General features: G+C 48.8%; 1 protein-coding gene across 1 annotated transcript in view; it reads right to left on the bottom strand.

Annotated features, from left to right (window-relative positions):
- LOC142291833 (inosine-uridine preferring nucleoside hydrolase-like) overlaps positions 1-16,827 on the bottom strand; it is a 40,681-nt gene extending 23,854 nt beyond the window's left edge. Inside the window, exons 1-3 of the mRNA XM_075336679.1 lie at positions 16,727-16,827; positions 8,501-8,693; positions 4,604-4,783 (exon numbers count right to left, since the gene is read on the bottom strand). Of these exons, the coding sequence (XP_075192794.1) occupies positions 4,604-4,783; positions 8,501-8,683 (363 nt within the window). The 5' untranslated portion in view covers positions 8,684-8,693; positions 16,727-16,827. The remainder of the gene's footprint in view (positions 1-4,603; positions 4,784-8,500; positions 8,694-16,726) is intronic.
- Between the last annotated feature and the right edge of the window lie 4,448 nt (positions 16,828-21,275).

Below are 21,275 nucleotides of genomic sequence, written 5' to 3' on the forward strand. Positions count from 1 at the left end.
GATGTCCCACGGACAACACTATGGTGTGGTCCATGAAACACGTATCAGAAAAACACGTACATTGAAAATAAAAAGCATTTTTGACTCACCTTCTCCAGTGCTGCTTGTTTCTGGCCTCTGCTGCCTCTGCTTCAGAGCCAGCTTCTTATTCTCATGCATATTCATGTATGCAGGAACAGCCGACCCGGAAGTAGCTGCAGTGGGGGCGGAAACACAGCAGAGCCGAAGAGTTCAGCACCACGGACAGCAGGAGCGGGGACAGGTGAGTCTACGTCCATATGCAATCATGGATAACAGATAACGTATCACAGATTGCACATGGACAACCCATGTGTGCCGTGAATCACAGCACACGTAGGGACATATGCGTTTTTACACGTCAGTGAAAAATGTCTGTGTTTTTCACTGACGTGTGAAACAGGCCTAAAGCTGAGAGTCAAGCCCATATTGATTATATAACTTATATAACGGATGTTTTGTTAAACAGATAAAATGACAAAACTTTTGTCACTGTCCAATATTTCTCTACCTCTGTATAACAGGTCTTAGATGTAAAAGAGCACCATGTACAGGCATAATTTGGGGAATTAAAAAAAGTGCCAGTCTTGATGAATATGGGAGTTTGCATAGACTTCAAATGAGCATAGTTCATTTAGCATACAAAGTAGTACAAAGGAAAAGGTCCAGCACTGCAGCGTTCTTGAAAAAAACATTAAATTAGGGGTTTTTTTCCATTGGTACTGGAACATGGATAAAAAAAATAATAAAAAAAAACCTTTCAATTTACTTAGTCCTCATTTACTAGGGGCTACGAGGAAGAACTGTTAGGTAGAAATTATGTTAGCGAAGCATTTTATACATATTCCTGTGCTAAAGGAATCAAAGTTATTAATGCTTTGAAGAATGATGTGCTGCTAGACCTTTTCCTTTCTGCTATCTGGCTCTGGTGGGTCTACAGTTTCCGAGCACACACGTAACTTGCTCTGATTATCTGTACACTGTGCTGCATAATGTTAAGTTTCCATTAGTGATGGGCAAGATGTAAAATGCTTGTTCCTGGACTCGAGCTGGTGAGAAGCTCGGATGAACTGGACGGGAGTAACGAGCATTATGGAAAGTCAATGATTGGCCTGTTAGGGTCTCTACCCACATACAGCCAGACATAAACAGATCATTTCGGCAGGAGGGAGGGCAGGGTTGGTTTTTTTGTGTCACACCATGTCCAAAAGCATTCTTTTAACCCCAGTGTAAGCCATTGAGGGTCTACAAATGGGTCTGCCTGGGGTGCCTGCACACATTATCCAGTGAAGCGAGCCTGTGCTTTGTGATTGATGTTTCACAGAAGATATATCTGAGCACCAGCGATACTCAGCCAAGCTTTACAAGTACCTGAGTACCTCGATGCTCGATCAAGTAACGAGTAATGCCAAGCACGCTCACTCATCACTAGGTCTTCACAATGACTTTTTGGTAACTTTTATATGCTGCATATTTTACTGCCTCAAAAGCGCACCGTTATACAGTTCCAGAAAAGTGGATGGAACTTATAAAAATTTCATGCCCACTGTAGTTTTTTTTTTTACATCTCATAAACTGACCTGCAGTGCATGTTTGATTCAATTTCTCTTGCGAGTACACAGTTTTATGGGCAAATTTTCACCCACAGAATTGCATTAGATGCGGAAAATATGCACAGGACCATTCCAATAAAGTTAATTCAATGGTAAATACCAAAACAAAAAGCAGCTTTATCTATTACTAAAATAAGATTTAAAAACGCAGGGTCAAAAATGTATGAAAAAAACAAACAAACAAATAAACGCAAGTAATCTAATTTTAGTTATTAGATGCCAAAAATCTGCAACATCAAAAACTCACCAAATACTCATCTTGGGAATATACAGTTAGGTCCAGAAATATTTGGACAGTGACAGTTGCAAATGGTAAACAGAAAAGGAAGTAAAGGGGTGGCAGCACCAGAAGTGGTGTATACAAAAGGGGGCTAGTATATACTTCAAAGAAATCTGACAATACAAAGTGTCTACGTGTATCCTGGGATAAGTAACCTGATGCGGTATGATGAAGCAGGAAAACAGAGGTATATCTTTGCAAGATATGTGCTAAAGGAGATACAAAGTCACTCTAGGACCATGTCTGACTGCGATAAAAGGCAAACAAGAAAACATGCCCAGAGTGATTTCCACTGCTTTGTATGCACTACAAGATGCAAACTGCACATTGAAGGGACACAAGGATATGAGGACAAAAATCCACCTGGTAGATGGCAATACAAAGGAGCAGGTGACTGCTGTATAGGAGCAAGTGACATACTTAGGGACATGGCCAATGTAAGGTAGGCTGAAAAACGACCACCTTTGAACAAGAAACATAACATAAAATGTCAAGACTGGGCCAAGAAATATCTTAAGAATAATTTTTCAAAGGTTTTATAGACTGATGAAATGAGAGTGACTCTTGAAGGGCCAGATGGATGGGCCAGAGGCTGATCGGTAAAGGGCAGAGAGCTCCACTCCGACTCAGATGCCTGCAAGGTGGAGGTGGGGTACTGGTATGGGCTGGTATCATCAAAGATGAACTTGTGGGACCTTTTCGGGTCGAGGATGGAGTGAAGCTCAACTCCCAGACCTACTGCCAGTTTCTGGAAGACAACTTCTTCAAGCAGTGGTACAGGAAGAAGTCGGTATCGTTAAAAAAACAACCCATGATTTTCATGCAGGACAATGCTCCATCACATGTATCCAACTACTCCACAGAGTGGCTGGCCAATAAAGGTCTAAAAGATGAAAAAATAATGACATGGCCCCATTGGTCACCTGATCTGAATCCCATAGAGAACCTGTGGTCCCTCATAAAATGTGAGATCTACAGGGAGGGAAAACAGTACACCTCTCGGAACAGTGTCTGGGAGGCTGTGGTGGCTGCTGCACACAATGTTGATCATAAACAGATCAAGCAACTGACAGAATCTATGGATGGTAGGCTGTTGAGTGTCATCATAATGAAAGGTGGCTATATTGGTCACTAATTTTTGGGGGTTTTGTTTTTGCATATCAGAAATGTTTATTTCTAAATTTTGTGCAGTTATATTGGTTTACCTTGCGAAAATAAACAAGTGAGATGGGAATTTGTTTTTTATTAAGTTGTCTAATAATTCTACACAGTAGTAGTTACCTGCACAAACAAATATCATCCTAAGAGCCAAATCTAAAAAAAAAACACTCCAACTGCCAAAAATATTAAGCTTTGATATTTTTGAGTCTTTTGGGTTGATTGAGAACATAGTTGTTGATCAATAATAAAAAAAAAATCCGCTAAAATACAACTTGCCTAATAATTCTGCACCCAGTGTATAGAGAATCCAGGTCCCTCGTGCTATGTTAGGCAGGGGATGTGGTACAGGCCAGGCTTATTATAGATGTAGATTTAGGAATAGGACGTAAGGTTAGGTGTAGTATTAGTAATAAGATGAGAATAAGTGGGAACTAGGGAAACAAGCAGCAAGAGGAGGATGGGAGGAGTAGTTAGTTAGCTATAGTAAGGTGCACCAGGACACAGGAAGGATGGTAAGGTGGTTACCAGGGAGATGAGATAGAAGGGAGGAGAAAAGCAGAGGGTTTAGCATGTATGTAGGAAGAGTTAGTCAAGTGGCAGGAGCTGAAGCAGAAGCAGAGCTCAGTGCCAGGGCCTGCCTAGCAAGTGGGTAGCCCCCCAGATTTCAAGACCTCCCCCAGAGAACGGGCAGCAGCTCGACCTCTATCCGGTGGGACGTTGGGACTAAGAGACCCCAGCGGGACCTCATAATTATACGGGGCTGCTGAAAGAACAGTGCCCAGGGCAAGTCGACCAGGAACAGTGCGTTTTTCCCATAAGGTTAGTTGGAAGCAGCACGAGCGGTCCTACGGACCTGAACTGAAGTATGGATACAGAGCAAGCCACAATAAAGGAGTTCCAGTTATTTTTTTATTAGAGACTGTTGTGTGTTCATTTCCGTCTCTACCGTCTAAGACGAGGATTCAGCAAGGAGAAATGGGGATGATCCCGAAGGTAACGACTCACACCCGCTCATTCACATGTACAGAAGTCAGGGGAAACAATGCCAGCCATCACACGGCTCACCTCTTCACGTATATCGCACTTCACTTGGATAACATTCGAGTGCAGTCCGAAGTTTATCTCGCACCCATAGACTTAAATAGGTGCGAGAGACATGGCTCTCGCAGACAATCGCAGTATGATGTGATTTTTTTCCTCAGTTCATTAAGGGCTGAGGCAAAACTCGCAGATGTGAGCTGCAACATTGTCTTATATGGGACCAAGTACAATGCAAGATTTCCTCGCATTGCACTCGTGCGAGTCATATGCCAGGGTGTATACCCTAAAACTCAGACACACTGCATTTTCAAGACATTCTTAATAGACATACATTATGTAGGAGTGGCCAAAATGCAGTTTACCATTCCAGAATCCTGATCACACACTTACTATGGAAAGATACTAGAACTTTAAAAAGTAATCTTTTAAGCCATGTCACATGTTAATAACTAAAGACAGAAAGTTGGAACGTATTTCTATAATAACTTACCTCTCCAGGGTAATCATTTATTATCCTAATCATTGCAAGAACAGCATGCTCCTTCTGAAGAAGGTCAAGATCAGGGGGTGTAGAATCTGGTGCATCACCCAATCCATCGACTCCATGGTAAAAGCTGGCATGGACAGACTTTGACAGAAGTGGTCTGGTTGCCCCTCTATATACAGGAATCTACAAGACAGATATATTTTTGTTAATTAAATTAATTTCTAAAAATAAAACAGAAGCCATGAATATCCCAGATGGGGCAACCCCTTTAATACAAGCAAAAGCAAAAATTGTGGGAGTAAATGCACCCCAAGGCTGTGTACACAAGAGCAATTAAATGTGCCATTTACATACATACAAAAAATAAATGCATTTTCATCCACATTCTATCCGTATGCCATTGGTGTGTCATTCGTACTTCTGTTTTTTGTAACATCCATATGACATCTATTTTTACACATCAACAGTTTAAAATGTACATGATCAAATAAGAGTTTTCTATGTTAAGAATAGGAATGTATCCATAAAAATCAAATGAAAAACACATTATCTGAACCTGATACAATTTTTTCTGCACAAACAATAAAGGGTTTTTCCCATCACAAAGATCCTATCCCAATATGTAGTAGTCGTAGTAATAATAATAACAATAATGGCAAATACCTCCATTTAGAAATGTAGTATAGTTCTCCTGACATAGCCATGTTTCTTACCTCATGTCCAGGGCATTGCAACTCAAGTATTCATGGTTACATGCACTCACGTAGTAACAGTTACTTGCTCGTGGTTGTAACCATGGATAACTAAGCTGCAATGCCCTGCACATGAGGTAAGAGACATGGCTATATCAGCAGAACTATACTACATTTCTATGTGGAGGTATTTGCTAATATTATTATTACGCCTACTAGGATCTTGGAGATGGGAATACCCCTTTAACTTTAAATTTGCTAGTCTCACTGTATGGGTACACTCACACAATCATATGAATCGGACGAGTGCAATGCGAGAAAATCTCGCATTGCACTCAGACCAATGTAAGGCTATGTGTCCACGTTGCTTTTTACCTGCTTTTTACCTGCTTTTTTGCTGCTTTTTCAACTGCAGCGTTTAATGCCGAAATGGATGTGTTCTGCTTTTCAAGCAAAGTCTATGGGAATTTGGGTTTCTTGTCCGCACTATGCAGTTCAAACTGCAGCCTTTTTGTGGCAGAACTTTGGGCAAAAACTCAGCTTTGCAGTGCAAAACCCAAATGGCAAAAACAATTGACATGTCAATTGTTTTTGCCATTTGCGTTTTGAACTGCAAAGCAGAGTTTTTGCCCAAATTTCTGCCAGAAAAAGGCGCAGTTTGAACTGCATAGTGCGGACAAGAAACCCAAATTCCCATAGACTTTGCTTGAAAAGCAGAACACATCCATTTCGGCATTAAACGCTGCAGTTTAAAAAGCAGCAAAAAAGCAGGAAAAAAGCAGGTAAAAAGCAACGTGGACACATAGCCTTAGTCAATGAGGGAAAGCAGTTGGTCAGCTTTTCTCACATCCAGATTCTGGATGAGAGAAAAGTAGCAACATGCTGCGATTTGTTGCCGAAATCGTGCAAGCCTGGCCAATTCAGGTCAATCGGTGCGAGGAAAAAACTGACGGCACACGGACCATCCCAGTGATGTCCGTTTTTATGGATACAATTCTATCATGTAGTACAGAACACTTCTCCACTAGCGTTTTTTTTCTCCAAATTCAATCACTTGAAAAAACGGATTGCAATCTGTGTAATGATTTCCTATGAGGCTGTCTCCTTTAACCCGTTTTTTTATGTCTATACACGGTTCCACCTTTAAATCGCAGCATGCTGCGATTTGATGCGATTCTCAGCTCCCTCACCCCCATGAAATTCTATGGGGGTGAGAGAAAAGTCAGAATCCGGGTGGCATACGCATGTATGTAAAATCACAGCGATACTCAGCTCAAAATGTGAGTCGAGTATCCTGCGTGTGATCTGCGTATGGTGTGTGGTTTTTTCCTCACATAGCATCCGTATGACATGTGAGCGTCATGCGAGTACTATGTGAGTTTTTAGGCAAGCAGCGTAGGACTGGCTACGGGAGAAATCTCCTGTAAAACCAGTCCTGGCTGCGGTTACCTGCACTGAGCTCCGGAGCTGTAACCTGAGCTCCAGCATCTGCCTGATCTGTCTGCAGCTGTGCTGACCTGACCAGCAATCGCCGGGGAATCCATCACTCGGCGCTCGCTGTTCAGGCTGCACTCTGGAGCTCAGGTGACAGCTCCAGGGTTCAGTGCATGTAACCACGGCCAGAACTGGTTTTACAGGAGATTTCTCCGATAGCCAGGCTGACCCGGTATGCAAGTGTCAGGATCCGTGTGACATGCACATGCCACCCGGATTCTGACTTGCATGGGGGTGAGAGAGAGCTGAGAATCGCATCAAATCGCAGCATGCTGCGATTTCAAGGCGAGCCCGTGTATCGTCTGAGAAAAACAGGGAAATGGAGACAGCATCATTAGAAACCATTTGCAAGATTGCAATCCGTTTCTCAATGCGATGGAATTAGGAGAAAAAAAACGCTAGTGGAGAAGAGCCGTTATACAGAGAACAGTGCATGCTGCAGGGTTTTTTTTTCCCACTGAGAAACTTAGGGGTACTTTGCACGTTGCGACATCGCTACTGCGATATTGTCGGGGTCAAATCGAAAGTGACGCACATCTGGCGCCGGTAACGATGTCACAACCTGTAAAGCCTAGATGCGCCGATAAACGATCGCAAAAGCGTCGTAAATCGGTGATCTGTATAGCGTCGGACATTTTCGCAATGTCGAACCAATAGGAGATACGATGTTGTTCCTCGTTCCTGCGGCAGCACACATCGCCAATGCGGAAGGAAGGAGGTGGGCGGGATGTTTAAGTCCCGCTCATCTCCGCCACTCCGCTTCTATTGGCCGCCTGCCGTGTGATGTCGCTGTGACGCCGGACGACCCACCCCCTTAGTCATCTGAACATCCCTATTGAATTACATTAGTTAGTGTGCTATACAATCTTAATACAGACACAACATGTATGTGTAATATGCTCCTCGGAGTGGGCTCTTAATAAGGCAGTAGATGGTATCTGCGTCACCAGCTAGAATGCGTAGTAAGTGGGTAGAAATGGTATTTTATTGGAGTTGTCTAGGACACAGATAATGATGACCTATACTTAGACTAGGTTAATGATATTAGCTCAGTGGGGGACTGACACATGGCACCATAACGAATCAGCTATATGTAGGCCCTCAGGTGGCCAGCGCATTTCTGGACACTATGTAAGGCCTCATTCTGATATCCGTGTTTTTCATGCATATAACACATTATAGTCTATGGGGCTGTTCACATGTTAGTGATTTATAATGGATCTTGTGTCTCAGCAAAACTCATGGCGATATGTCCATTTTTCCTCTGACATGAAAAGTACCAATACAAGTCTATGGGTTTATGAAAAACATGTACAGTAGATGGATGGCATAGGAGAAGATTTGTCATTTATTTATTCATACTTTAAAAACACCAATGAAAAACAAAGGATACACAGACCAAACCCTGATCCAACATTCATGACACCGGTACCAATTTATTGCACGTGAAACACACTGACACCTGAATGGGCCACACTGATGAGTTTGGTACTGAAGTTCAGTTACCATTTACTTCAGTGGGAGCAGGACCTAATTAAGGCCCACAGGACTTCCAAATTGGTGATCAGTGGAGTTGGACCCTAATGATCTGATATTTATGAGAAATCCTAAAGAATGGTAGTCAATATTTAATTCTTAGCCAACCCCTTTAATAAAAATTCAATTTCTAGTCCCAGTTTGTAAATTAACCTCAGAGCAGAGAACGGCAAGTCACCTGGAGTTTATTGCAGGTTCTTAAGACACGTAAAACGTTCCGACAAACGTTTTCTAACATAGTATTTCCATGGCAGCATGTGATTCCCAGGATTTCAACATGTGGAGCAGCCAGTGCCAACATCAGTGCTTGAGCATCATCTACACCACAGTCCACATCTACTAGTAGTAATTTCTTGGCCATATTGTGATATCTGTAAAGAGAAAAAAAGATGCCACTAATAGTTGCCACGACTGTAAGGCCTCATGCACACAAGTATACTATCAAAACTCTGAACAAGCTCAGAATTATAAAACACTGTAATACACTATAAAGATTTCTTTATGCGCAGTAACTGTATTTTGAAGTATCTGTCATGGTCTTCTATATGTTGCAGAGTTTTGTGACAGGTTCTGGGTCAGAGTCTCACTTTATCTTGTGAGACTCTGCTGATTAAATAGATTCCCTTTCCTTTGGGTAGGAGAGGGTTAATGTCAGTTTACCTTCCAGCAGCTCCTGACTCCTGCTCAGGTGTTTCCGGTTGGGACCACGCCCAGGTCCTATAAATACCCTCAACTTTCATCAGAGGGTGGTGTCATTTGGTAGCTTGGCCAGGAGTAGAAAGGAGCTGGTGAATCCCTCTCTCTGAGGCTTTCTTTGTGGGCTGCAGCATTGGTGCTTGCTGGAGCAATTCTTGGTGTGCTGGTTGTATGGTATTGTGGCGCCCTGGACAAGCCAGGTCGTCACAGGTACTACACCAACACACCCTATACCCCGAATAGGCACACCTAAGCCAAACACAAATCCTTGTTGCCTTCCTTCAGGGGCTGATGTTCACACCAGGGGTTGGTCCCGCCCACCGAGGAGTTCACAGTCCTGGAGGCGGGAAAAGGAGTGAGATCAATTTTGGAGAGGAAAGTAGCAGTGGAGGAGACTGACCGTGTCCGGGTGTGTGGCCCGGGCACTCAGCAAGGTTGGCAGACGGTGGTGACCATCTGCAGGAGAGGCTGATTGAAGTGAATCGTATGGACCGGGGACGGGCGGTGGCCCGCCGGTACCGGATCGGGGAGTGAAGAGAAGCCAGCACCATCCGGCAGGGCCTACAGACCCCAACCAGGCTAGGAGTCGCCGTAAAACCGGTCAAATCCGTTAGCGAAGGGAACCTCCGGGGTTTCCCAGCAGCCAAGACCCGATTGAAGGCAACAGCTCACACCGTAGAGGGAAACACAGTCACCGCCAAGGCTACAGTTCCCAGGGCCAGAGCCTGCGGGCAAAAGGGGCTCCCTCAGCATCCATCCAAGCTGGGGAGCGGGTTACCGTTGGGAAGCCATTGGAACCGTAAACACAACACAGGTGCAGGGAAAGGCAATCACCATCAACCTACCGGGAGGAGAACAACCGCAGTCGCCTGTGGGACCCGTCCATCCAGCCGTTTGTTTGACCAGAGACTCTGTGTGAATTACTGGCTGAGTGAGTACCACCGTGCCGTGCGGCACAGCGCTGCCCCCACAACCCTGCACCTCAACAGGCCCCGTAACCCGCCTGCCATCCCTAAAACCCTCACCGGGCCCCGGGACAACCAACCCCCCTACCCACGGAGGGGAGAAAACAACATCCAAGCTGCTCCCTGTCATCACTCCCGGGATCCCCGTCCAGAGCAGCGGTGGTGTCACAACCTCACCACAACCGTGGGTGGCGTCACGGACAATATCCCCCAAACCACACACCAATTCCCCCTTTCACTCACGGGCGAGGAACGCCGCTCGAGACCCCGGGATCCGGGCCACCGCTTGAGCCACCACCGAGCAGCAGCAGCAGCAGCCGGACCCGAGCAGTGGGTGAGCGCAGCGTCCCCTCCTCCGCCCGCGACAACTTGGCGTCACGAACAGGATCTTACCGCTCTGCGGTCTGGTAGAGGTGCGCCTTGTGACCGCCGGAGGTGTCCGTCCGAAAATTTTGGGAAGCCTCCATTTTGGACGCGAAAAATCCCCGCTCGAGCGTTTCCTCGAGCAGTGGAGGCGCGAAAACCGAAACCCCGCCCCTGTAAAGGAGGAGCCGGAAAAAGACTAAGGGGAACGGATGGCGTCTGGCCGCATGTAGCCCACGGCTATAAAAGCAGGGACGCCAGGACCCTGCAGCCATCTTTTTGTTCCTGGAAGAGGCTGCCGCAGCAATGTATCAGCCGTCCCACAGCACCGTAGCCCCCCGCACCTGGAACCGCGGCGTGGGTGGAGGTCCGGACCACTCAGCTGCAACAACGGCTACAGATCAGAGTGCAACTCCTCTTGGAGGAGTGGGAGGCCGACATGGCAGAGGTGGTGGCGGCCATACGGAGACGCGAGGTGGAGGGAGTCTTGGAAGAGAGGGTAAGTGACCCACGCCCCTGTACCCCTAGTGGGTCGGTCATCGTGACCGAGGGGCCCGGTCTACACCCGCTCGCCCTGCTACATCCCCCGCCACCTGTGTTGGCTGCTGCTGCCCCGCCACTAGGCCCGCTACCACCACCACCGGTAGCAGTACCCCGCCAATCCGCCCAGGCGGACCGACCTGCAGCCGGGGCCCGTTATGGCCCGGAACCGCTCCCGTGGAAGGTGCCGAAGTCCGAGGCCGTCGGAAGAGAGATACCGGAGGCACCTGTGGAGACTTCCCCCAAACTGGTGCCGATCGATCGCTCTGTGCAGGAGGTCCAGCGGGAGACGACCCCTGTGCCCATCCCCCACGCCTCGGCTGAGGCCGCGCCGGGTTGCCGCTGCAGGGCAGCACCCCAGGCCATGACACCGTGAGACCTTCCCCCCAGAATGCCAGTCCTGGGCAGCGTGAAGGTGGTCTCGCGGGGCCCGACCCGTGCGCTGGGGCCCGCAGTAGCCCCTTACTGGGACAGAGGACAGACCCTGCTGGGCCAGGAGATTGCGTAGAGGGAGCGAAGGAAGGCGGAGCTGGTAGCCTGTACGATAAAAGAAAAGGAAAGCCTCCGTCAGGCCACCTTCCGGGTACGGGGCCCATTCTATGAAGGACAAGTGAGGAGGTTTGACATCCGTCGGGGGTACGGGTTCATATACGAACCGGGCCTGGAGGCCGAAATCTTTGTGGCCCGACGGGACGTCAATACCCATCTACCCGAGGACCATCCAGGCCACATCCTGATGCCGGGGGACTTGGTCCAATACACCAGGCACTGTGGGGAGAGGGGTTGGTTTGCGCTGGATGCAAAGCTGAGGGGCAGTCAAGTGGCCTGAGTATCCACCCAGCCCCCTCCCCTGGCCGACACCGTGGATCTGGAGTAAGTCAGCGGTCCACCGTTGTTAGAAGTTGCCCCCGTTGGGACCATCTGTAACAGTTTGAAAGTTTTGACTGATAAGTAAAGAAATCAACCGAAGAAGTTCACCTGATTGTACCGTGATTGAACCGGCCATTGCCGGCAACTGTTGTCCCCGTAGGGACTGTCTGCAACAGTTGCGTAAGGGACTACTTACGGACAAGCCCGAGAACTTGCAGGGCAACCACAAACTCAGTGGCATGTAAATAAAAATATGTTTTTGGCTTGACACCGTTACCACCTCCGGAGAGGCTGATTTGGGAGGATGGGCCTGGAGGAAAAGGATGGCCCAGGCCTGCCACTACCGTAACCGGTGGCAATCCTCCAGGGGTTCAGGGGTCCCCTTGGACGCGGGTCCCCTGAAAGAGACAGAACAGGCTCGGGCAACTTGGTGCTGGACTAGGGTCAAGGGGTGCTGCCCACTTCTTAGGGGCAGCATCAGGGCCAGGTTGTTTGGGTGGGAGAAGAGCAGAAGCCGTACCGTTAAAAATGTTGATGATGTTTTTATGTGATTTTACCATTTTCTATCTTTTTCAGTTGTGAAAATAAAACCGGTGATGGACGGGCAGCCCGTGGACGGTCTGCATTTTACTAAGGGGGAATGTGGCGCCCTGGACAAGCCAGGTCGTCACAGGTACTACACCAACACACCCCACACCCCGAATAGGCACACCTAAGCCAAACACAAATCCTTGTTGCCTTCCTCTAGGGGCTGATGTTCACACCAGGGGGTGGGCCAGGCGGTTGGTCCCGCCCACCGAGGAGTTCACAGTCCTGGAGGCGGGAAAAGGAGTGAGATCAGTTTTGGAGAGGAAAGTAGCAGTGGAGGAGACTGACCGTGTCCGGGTGTGTGGCCCGGGCACTCAGCAAGGTTGGCAGACGGTGGTGACCGTCTGCAGGAGAGGCTGATTGAAGTGAACCGTACGGAGGTACCGGATCGGGGAGTGAAGAGAAGCCAGCACCATCCGGCAGGGCCTACGGACCCCGACCAGGCTAGGAGTCGCCGTAAAACCGGTCAAATCCGTTAGCGAAGGGAACCTCCAGGGTTTCCCAGCAGCCAAGACCCGATTGAAGGCAACAGCTCACACCGTAGAGGGAAACACAGTCACCGCCAAGGCTACAGTTCCCAAGGCCAGAGGCTGCGGGCAAAAGGGGCTTCCTCGGCATCCATCCAAGCTGGGGAGCGGGTTACCGTTGGGAAGCCATTGGAACCGTAAACACAACACAGGTGCAGGGAAGGGCAATCACCATCAACCTACCGGGAGAACAACCGCAGCCGCCTGTGGGACCCGTCCATCCAGCCGTTTGTTTGACCAGAGACTCTGTGTGAATTACTGGCTGAGTGAGTACCACCATGCCGTGCGGCACAGCTCTGCCCCCGCGACCCTGCACCTCACCAGGCCCCGTAACCTGCCTGCCATCCCTAAAACCCTCACCGGGCCCCGGGACAACCAACCCCCCTACCTACGGAGGGGAGAAATCAACATCCAAGCTGCTCCCTGTCATCGCTCCCGGGATCCCCGTCCAGAGCAGCGGTGGTGTCACAACCTCACCACAACCGTGGGTGGTGTCACGGACAATATCCCCCAAACCACACACCAATTCCCCCTTTCACTCATGGGCGAGGAACGCCGCTCGAGACCCCAGGATCCGGCCCACCGCTCGAGCCACCACCGAGCAGCAGCCGGACCCGAGCAGTGGGTGAGCACAGCGTCCCCTCCTCCGCCCGCGACAGTATGAATGTTATCCAGTAGTCTGTTTTCTTTCCCCCTTCTATGTTTCCCCTTGTGCACTTTTAGTGGCTCCCTTGTGTGTGGTTTCTGCGTATAGGAGTTGTAGTCGTTGTTAGCCCTGTTTTGTCTTTATTTGTCGGTGGGGTTGTTTACTTCTGTTCTTGCCCCCCCTATGGTGGGTTGTGGAGGAGGGTCTTATCAGGAAGAAGGGCAGGAGATAGGGCCTAGGTTGAAGGCCTGGATCTCCCTACCTTTATGGGTAGCTACGGGTGTTAGGGTGAGCGCAGAGGCCTCAGCCTTAGGACCAGTACAAGCTTCCCTGTGTTCCCCTGGTCATCTGTGACAGTAACATTTCATAGTAAGCTGCAATGTGTATGTACTGTACATGAAGAATAACACTATTTCTGGCCATTACATGACTTGTGTCTAGAGATGAGCGGACCCGTTGAAGTTTGGTTTGGTAGGTTCGGCAGGAAAGTTCAGTTTGGGACCCGGACTTGACCTGGACCTCATTGGAAGTCACTGATCAGTTCAGCTCTCCAGCACATACAGTCAGCCATAAAAAGAGCACTTCCAGGGAAGGGAGGGTTGTTTTTTTGTGCAAATTATATCCGATAACGCTGCTACCCCAGTGCTAGCCATTCAAACACAGAAAGTGGCTTGCACTGAGTGGAGCACCGAGCATATCCAAGCATAGTGATGCTCACTCAAGTGGTTTATATACGTAAAAGAACCTAAACTCCAAACTTTAACACTTTTTTTGTAAAGTCCGCATTCGGTACAAACGCCAAACTTTACTGTTTGGATCTGCTCATCTCTTCTTGTATCTTGCTTATTTTAACCAGTTTTCCTCTCTTCATACTCCATTTCTTAATTTACAGTTCACTCTGAGCTGGTGGGAGGAAACTAGCTGCTGTGATTTCTCTCATATACAACTCAGCATACAAACCAGAGGACAAAGAGTTAATGCTGAATCAAGTATTAATTGAAAAACGTAAAATGCAATCATGCATAAAGTAAGAACAAGAGGAGGGATATGGCTTTAAAAGAAAAGGCCCCAAATCATCCACCGGGGCCTGGGGTGACTTGTTACCGGGCGGCAATCCTGGCTCTGGGGCCCCGTGGTGGCATGGCCTGGCTCTGTGACCCGATGGTGTCGTTTAATATAAAGGAAGGGGATGATCACAGTTTATTAGTGACGTCACCTGTGGTATGCAGCATTAGGTGCTGCTGCTGCGAGATTTGGCTCCCCAGGGCAAATGATGATGCAGCTTGGATGGTGCAGCTCCCCACAGGTAGACCTAGGCCCCAGGGTGGATGGGGGTGGTAGTAGTAGTAGTAGTAGTGTATGTTGGCGGGCGCAGGTGAATAACTGAGCGACACAGGGATGCAGTCTCAAGGTTTTTACTCACTATAGCAGGTTTCCAGATAACACAATATGCCAGTGATCATCTTGGAGTGCCGGGATTCACCATGATGGGCTCCAGCTGATCCCGGGTAGTTCAGAGGTCAAGTCCAGTGCACCTTTCTTAAGTGTCTCTTGCCTGGTCATCTCTACACTTACTTTGCTCTCCTGCCTAGCGCCCTTGCTCACTGAACCCTGTATCAGTGCCCGTGAACCCTGTGGGGTAGTGTGAAGCTCTATTCCCTTGGTCCTTGAGGGTCTTCTTCCAGTGAATTTGTGGCGGTGGTAGCTTCGGTGCATTCAGACACCTCAGCCATTGGTTTTGCAAGCGGAGCCCACAGGTTATACTCCTCTAGCCTAGGGACCAATTCCCGTGATTCGACCTAGTCCTTCCACCTATAGATTATGTGTGGAAGAAGGCCACGGAAGGGTTATCTCCCATGGTCTCTAGGACCCCTTCTGTCTTTGCCTGGTAAAAGCGGTACCTACTCAAGGCCACGGGTCTTCGCTCCTCCACTCCTCCTCAGACTGCACTGACTAACTCCACACTTCATACTGTGTTCCCACTTTGTACTCTGTGTTCCCACTCCTACGACTCCACCCCCTCAACCTGGCTTCGGGAATAATCCCGCTCTTTGCCATGTCTGATGATGTGTTTCTGAGTCTGGGTGTTGTGCTTTTGTGTGAACCGGTGATGACCCCCTCCTTACCCAAGATGGAATACCACACCTCTGGCTGAGGTGCAGTACCTCTGTGGCGACTGAAGCCTCAGGGGCGCCACACATATACAATTGCATAAGTACAAATGGAGAGTGGAATAATTGTGTATGCAGGACAATGAGAAACACTACACAAAGGAACTCTGGGCAAAGCACAATCGGTCAAGCTGAGCTGCATGCAGGAAGAGGTGTATACAGGTTACATGTAAACAAGTGATTACTGCATGCAGCCCAGAAAAACAAAAGTTGCAAAATAGCAATAGATGCATCCCCCATACTCTGGAACGCTCTACCTCAGCACATCAGACTCTCCACTACCGTGGAAAGCTTCAAGAGGAACCTCAAGACCCACCTCTTCCAACAAGCCTACAACCTACAATAGCCCTCAGTCCAGTAGACCACTGTGCAACCAGCTCTGTCCTCACCTATTGTACCATCACCCATTCCCTGTAGACTGTGATCCCTCGCGGGAAGGGTCCTCTCTCCTCCTATACCAGTCTGTCTTGTACTGTTAATGATTGTTGTACGTATACCCTCTCTCACTTGTAAAGCGCCATGGAATAAATGGCGCTATAATAATAAATAATAATAATGATAATAATAATAATAGATAAAAGTATTTACCTAGATAGGAGTAAAGCCCAGGGTCCAGAGACTACCGGGCATTCAGAATAGCCATCACAGGTACATGCATCAACACTCCTGATACTACATTGAGTAGCATGTTAGCGGTCAGCCCAATCTCCTCTAAATGACTGTTAAAATGCTTTAATTTGAGTTTTGGGGGTGACAGATCCCCTTTAATCGTGGTACTGGCAGCACATGACATATAAACACACATGCAAAACAGCTCACAATCAAATTACTGCTCAGTAAATAGTCTGAAGAAACACACAAACAGGCAATCACACGCATATAGAGGACCATGCTTCTAGGTGGGTAACAAAGAATCAAAGCTTGCAATGTGAATGGAGAATACAGAAATGAAGCAGGTAATTGCAGGCATTAATGAGCAGATCATCGGAGGCATGCAGCACACTGTCCCATACAGATCGGTCTGCATGCCCTACTTACCTACACCAGATGTGATCTGATATACAATCTGATAACTGCGGCAGTGAAAACTTCTTCCCACTTCTCCCTTGCTCCTGCCCATTGCTCTGATTTGTTCTCTTGGAAGCCCAGAGCTGTCAATCAATAGTGACACATGATCTTCCCACAGGCTGCACCGACCAGCTGACTGTTCCGGAGGGCGGGAATCTGCACTAGGCTCAGAAAGGAAGAGTGTTTTCATAGGAACAATGTGTAAATCCTATTACCATGTTTGTGACCTCTGTGACTGAACATAAAAATGAGAGAATGTAATAAATTGTCCTCTGTGAGGGAAGATACATTCGTGAAAATAAGAAGTGTATACAATATAATAAGTAAAATATATCTTTGTACCGTGTTAGCCAGTAGAGATAAAAAAAATTGTTTAAAAGAACTGAAGTCCTCAGTGGTTGATACCTTTTAATGGCTAATTGACTATTCAGTTAGCCATTAAAAGGTATCAACCACTGAGGACTTCAGTTCTTTTAAACAATTTTTTTTACAATATAATAAATGTCTTCTGGAAGCGAAGATACATTCGTGACAATAAGTGTATACAATATGTCTTCTATAAGCGAAGATACAATTGTGAAAATAAGAAGGGTATGCAATAGGGAAGATACAGTCGTGAAAATTAGCGTATACAATATAATGTCTTCTGTGAGCAAAGATACAATTCTGAAAATAAGAAGTGTATATAATGTAATAAATGTCCTCTGTGAGGGAAGATATAATTATGAAAATTAGAAGGGTATACAATATAGTGAATGTCCTCTATGACTTAGAAGAAAACATAAATGCATACTTATAAGTAGAAGAATGGCGTCAAGACATTGCTATTCTTTTCTCCCACAACTCCTTGCTTTACTGGCCATTAAAAAGTATAATTTTGCTGGATAAACATTAAGTTTTTAAATCTAATATATAAAGCTGAGTGTGTGTGTGTGTGTGTGTGTGTGTGTTTGCTAAAGGAATCCGCACTGTCGTATTTACAATCACACAATTTTGCACAGACACCCCATGTGTCTCAGGGAACATCATAGACTATGTTTGGGCGGGAAAATTTAACCCTGCGCTTTAGGGCTCTTCTCCACTTGCGTATACAAATTCACAGCGACACTCGGCTACAAATGTGAGTCGAGTGTCCTGTGTATGATCTGTGTGTGGTCTGCGTACAGTGTTTTTTTCCTCACATAGCATCCGTATGACATGCGAGTGTCATGCGAGTGCTATGTGAGTGCTTATGCATACCGCGTCAGACTGGCTACCGGAGGAATCTCCAGTAATACCAGGCCTGGCCGCAGTTACCTGCACTGAACCCCGGATCTGTCACCTCAGCTCCAGAAATCAGCCCAGTCTGTCTGCAGCTGTGCTGAACTGAACATCAATCATCGGGGAATCAATCACTCGGCGCTCGCTGTTCAGCCTGCACTCTGGAGCTCAGGTTACAGCTCGGGAGTTCAGTACATGTAACCGCGGCCAGGACTGGTATTACTGGAGATTCCTCCGGTAGCCATTCTGACGCGGTATGCAAGTGTCAAGGATCCGTGTGACATGCGTATGCCATCTGTATGACATGCGCATGCCACCCGGATTCTGATTTTTTTTTCTCGCTCCCATAGGATTGCATGGGGGTGCAAGAGCTGAGACTCGGTGAAATCGCAGCATGCTGTGATTTCACCGAGAGCGCGAAATGTGCCGTAAAACATTTAGCAAGAGGACACAGTCTCATTGATTAACCATACCTCCCAACTTTTAAAGAAGGGAAAGAGGGACAAAGTGGCATTTTTAGGCCACGCCCCCTAACCACACCCATTTTACAAATGGCCACACCCATATCCACTCCCCATCTACACCCATCCAGCAAACTGAAACTGCAGAAGCTGTCCGTGATCGCTCTGAGCCGCCACATAAAAGCAATGTGCAGAACAGGAAAGGAGTTAACTACAGGGTGTGCAGGCGGCTAGGACCCAGGAGGAGAGCTGAACAGGGTGTGCAGGCAGCTAGGACCCAGGAGAAGAGCTGAACAGGGTGTGCAGGCAGCTAGGACCCAGGAGGAGAGCTGAACAGGGTGTGCAGGCAGCTAGGACCCAGGAGGAGAGCTGAACAGGGTGTGCAGGCAGCTAGGACCCAGGAGGAGAGCTGAACAGGGTGTGCAGGCAGCTAGGACCCAGGAGGAGAGCTGAACAGGGTGTGCAGGCAGCTAGGACCCAGGAGGAGAGCTGAACAGGGTGTGCAGGCAGCTAGGACCCAGGAGGAGAGCTGAACAGCGTGTGCAGGCGGCTAGGACCCAGGAGGAGAGCTGAACAGGGTGTGCAGACAGCTAGGACCCAGGAGGAGAGCTGAACAGGGTGTGCAGGCAGCTAGGACCCAGGAGGAGAGCTGAACAGGGTGTGCAGGCAGCTAGGACCCAGGAGGAGAGCTAAACAGGGTGTGCAGGCAGCTAGGACCCAGGAGGAGAGCTAAACAGGGTGTGCAGGCAGCTAGGACCCAGGAGGAGAGCTGAACAGGGTGTGCAGGCAGCTAGGACTCAGGAGGAGAGCTGAACAGGGTGTGCAGGCAGCTAGGACCCAGGAGGAGAGCTAAACAGGGTGTGCAGGCAGCTAGGACCCAGGAGGAGAGCTGAACAGCGTGTGCAGGCAGCTAGGACCCAGGAAGAGAGCTGAACAGGGTGTGCAGGCGGCTAGAACCCAGGAGGAGAGCTGAACAGGGTGTGCAGGTGGCTAGAACCCAGGAGGAGAGCTGAACAGGGTGTGCAGGTGGCTAGGACCCAGGAGTAGAGCTAAACAGGGTGTGCAGGCGGCTAGGACCTGGGGGGAGAGCTGAACAGGGTGTGCAGGCAGCTAGGACCCAGGAGGAGAGCTGAACAGGGTGTGCAGGCGGCTAGAACCCAGGAGGAGAGCTGAACAGGGTGTGCAGGTGGCTAGGACCCAGGAGGAGAGCTAAACAGGGTGTGCAGGCAGCTAGGACCCAGGAGGAGAGCTGAACAGGGTGTGCAGGCAGCTAGGACCCAGGAGGAGAGCTGAACAGCATGTGCAGGCAGCTAGGACCCAGGAGGAGAGCTGAACAGGGTGTTCAGGTGGCTAGGACCCAGGAGGAGACCTGAACAGGGTGTGCAGCCGGCTAGGACCCAGGAGGAGAGCTGAACAGGGTGTGCAGGCGGCTAGGACCCAGAAGGAGAGCTGAACAGGGTGTGCAGGCGGCTAGGACCCAGGGGGAGAGCTGAACAGGGTGTGCAGGCAGCTAGGACCCAGGAGGAGAGCTGAACAGGGTGTGCAGGCGGCTAGAACCCAGGAGGAGAGCTGAACAGGGTGTGCAGGTGGCTAGGACCCAGGAGGAGAGCTAAACAGGGTGTGCAGGCAGCTAGGACCCAGGAGGAGAGCTGAACAGCATGTGCAGGCAGCTAGGACCCAGGGGGAGAGCTGAACAGGGTGTGCAGGCGGCTAGGACCCAGGAGGAGAGCTGAACAGGGTGTGCAGCCGGCTAGGACCCAGGAGGAGAGCTGAACAGGGTGTGAAGGCGGCTAGGACCCAGAAGGAGAGCTGAACAGGGTGTGCAGGTGGCTAGGACCCAGGAGGAGAGCTGAACAGGGTGTGCAGGCAGCTAGGACCCAGGAGGAGAGCTGAACTGGGTGTGCAGGCAGCTAGGACCCAGGAGGAGGGCTGAACAGGGTGTGCAGGCAGCTAGGACCCAGGAGGAGAGCTGAACAGGGTGTGCAGGCAGCTAGGACCCTGGAGGAGAGCTGAACAGGGTGTGCAGGCAGCTAGGACCCAGGAGGAGAGCTAAACAGGGTGTGCAGGCAGCTAGGACCCAGGAGGAGGGATGAACGGGGTGTGCAGGCAGCTAGGACCTAGGAGGAGAGCTGAACATGGTGTGTAGCTAAGGGTATGTTCACACATCAGGTTTTTGCTGTGCGGCACAATCCGGCGCTTTGCGGGAAAAACGCATCACATCATGAAAGTCTATGCGAGCCGGATACGGTGTCATGCTTCAAATGCCGGAAGCATGTACCGTATCCGATTTTTACTTCTGAGCATGCCCAGAAGTGATATAGATTCATTGCTTGTCAGAAAATCAATCAATCACTCACTCTCTCTCTCAAACTCTCTCACTCACTGACTGACTCACTGACTCATTCACTCGCTCTCACCCACTCACCAATCACCGGCACGGGGCTACACGGCTGTCACACTGCTCCGGCGGCTTCTCCTGATTTGAAAATGCCGGCCGCCCATTATTCAATCTCGTATTCACACCGGCGCCTATGATTAGTTGCAGTCAGACACACCCCGAGACTGAGTGACAGCTGTCTCAATGCAACCAATCACAGCCGCCGGTGGGCGTGTCTATATTGTGCAGTGAAATAAATAAATAACTAAAGAAAAACGGCGTGCGATTCCCCCCCCCCAATTTTGATACCAGCCAAGATAAAGCCACATGTCTGAAGGCTGGTATTCTCAGGATGGGGAGCTCTACGTTATGGGGAGCCCCCCCAGCCTAAAAATATCAGCCAGCAGCTGCCCGGAATTGC

Source organism: Anomaloglossus baeobatrachus, chromosome 2 (genome assembly GCF_048569485.1).
Source record: "Anomaloglossus baeobatrachus isolate aAnoBae1 chromosome 2, aAnoBae1.hap1, whole genome shotgun sequence".
Classification (NCBI taxonomy): domain Eukaryota; kingdom Metazoa; phylum Chordata; class Amphibia; order Anura; family Aromobatidae; genus Anomaloglossus; species Anomaloglossus baeobatrachus.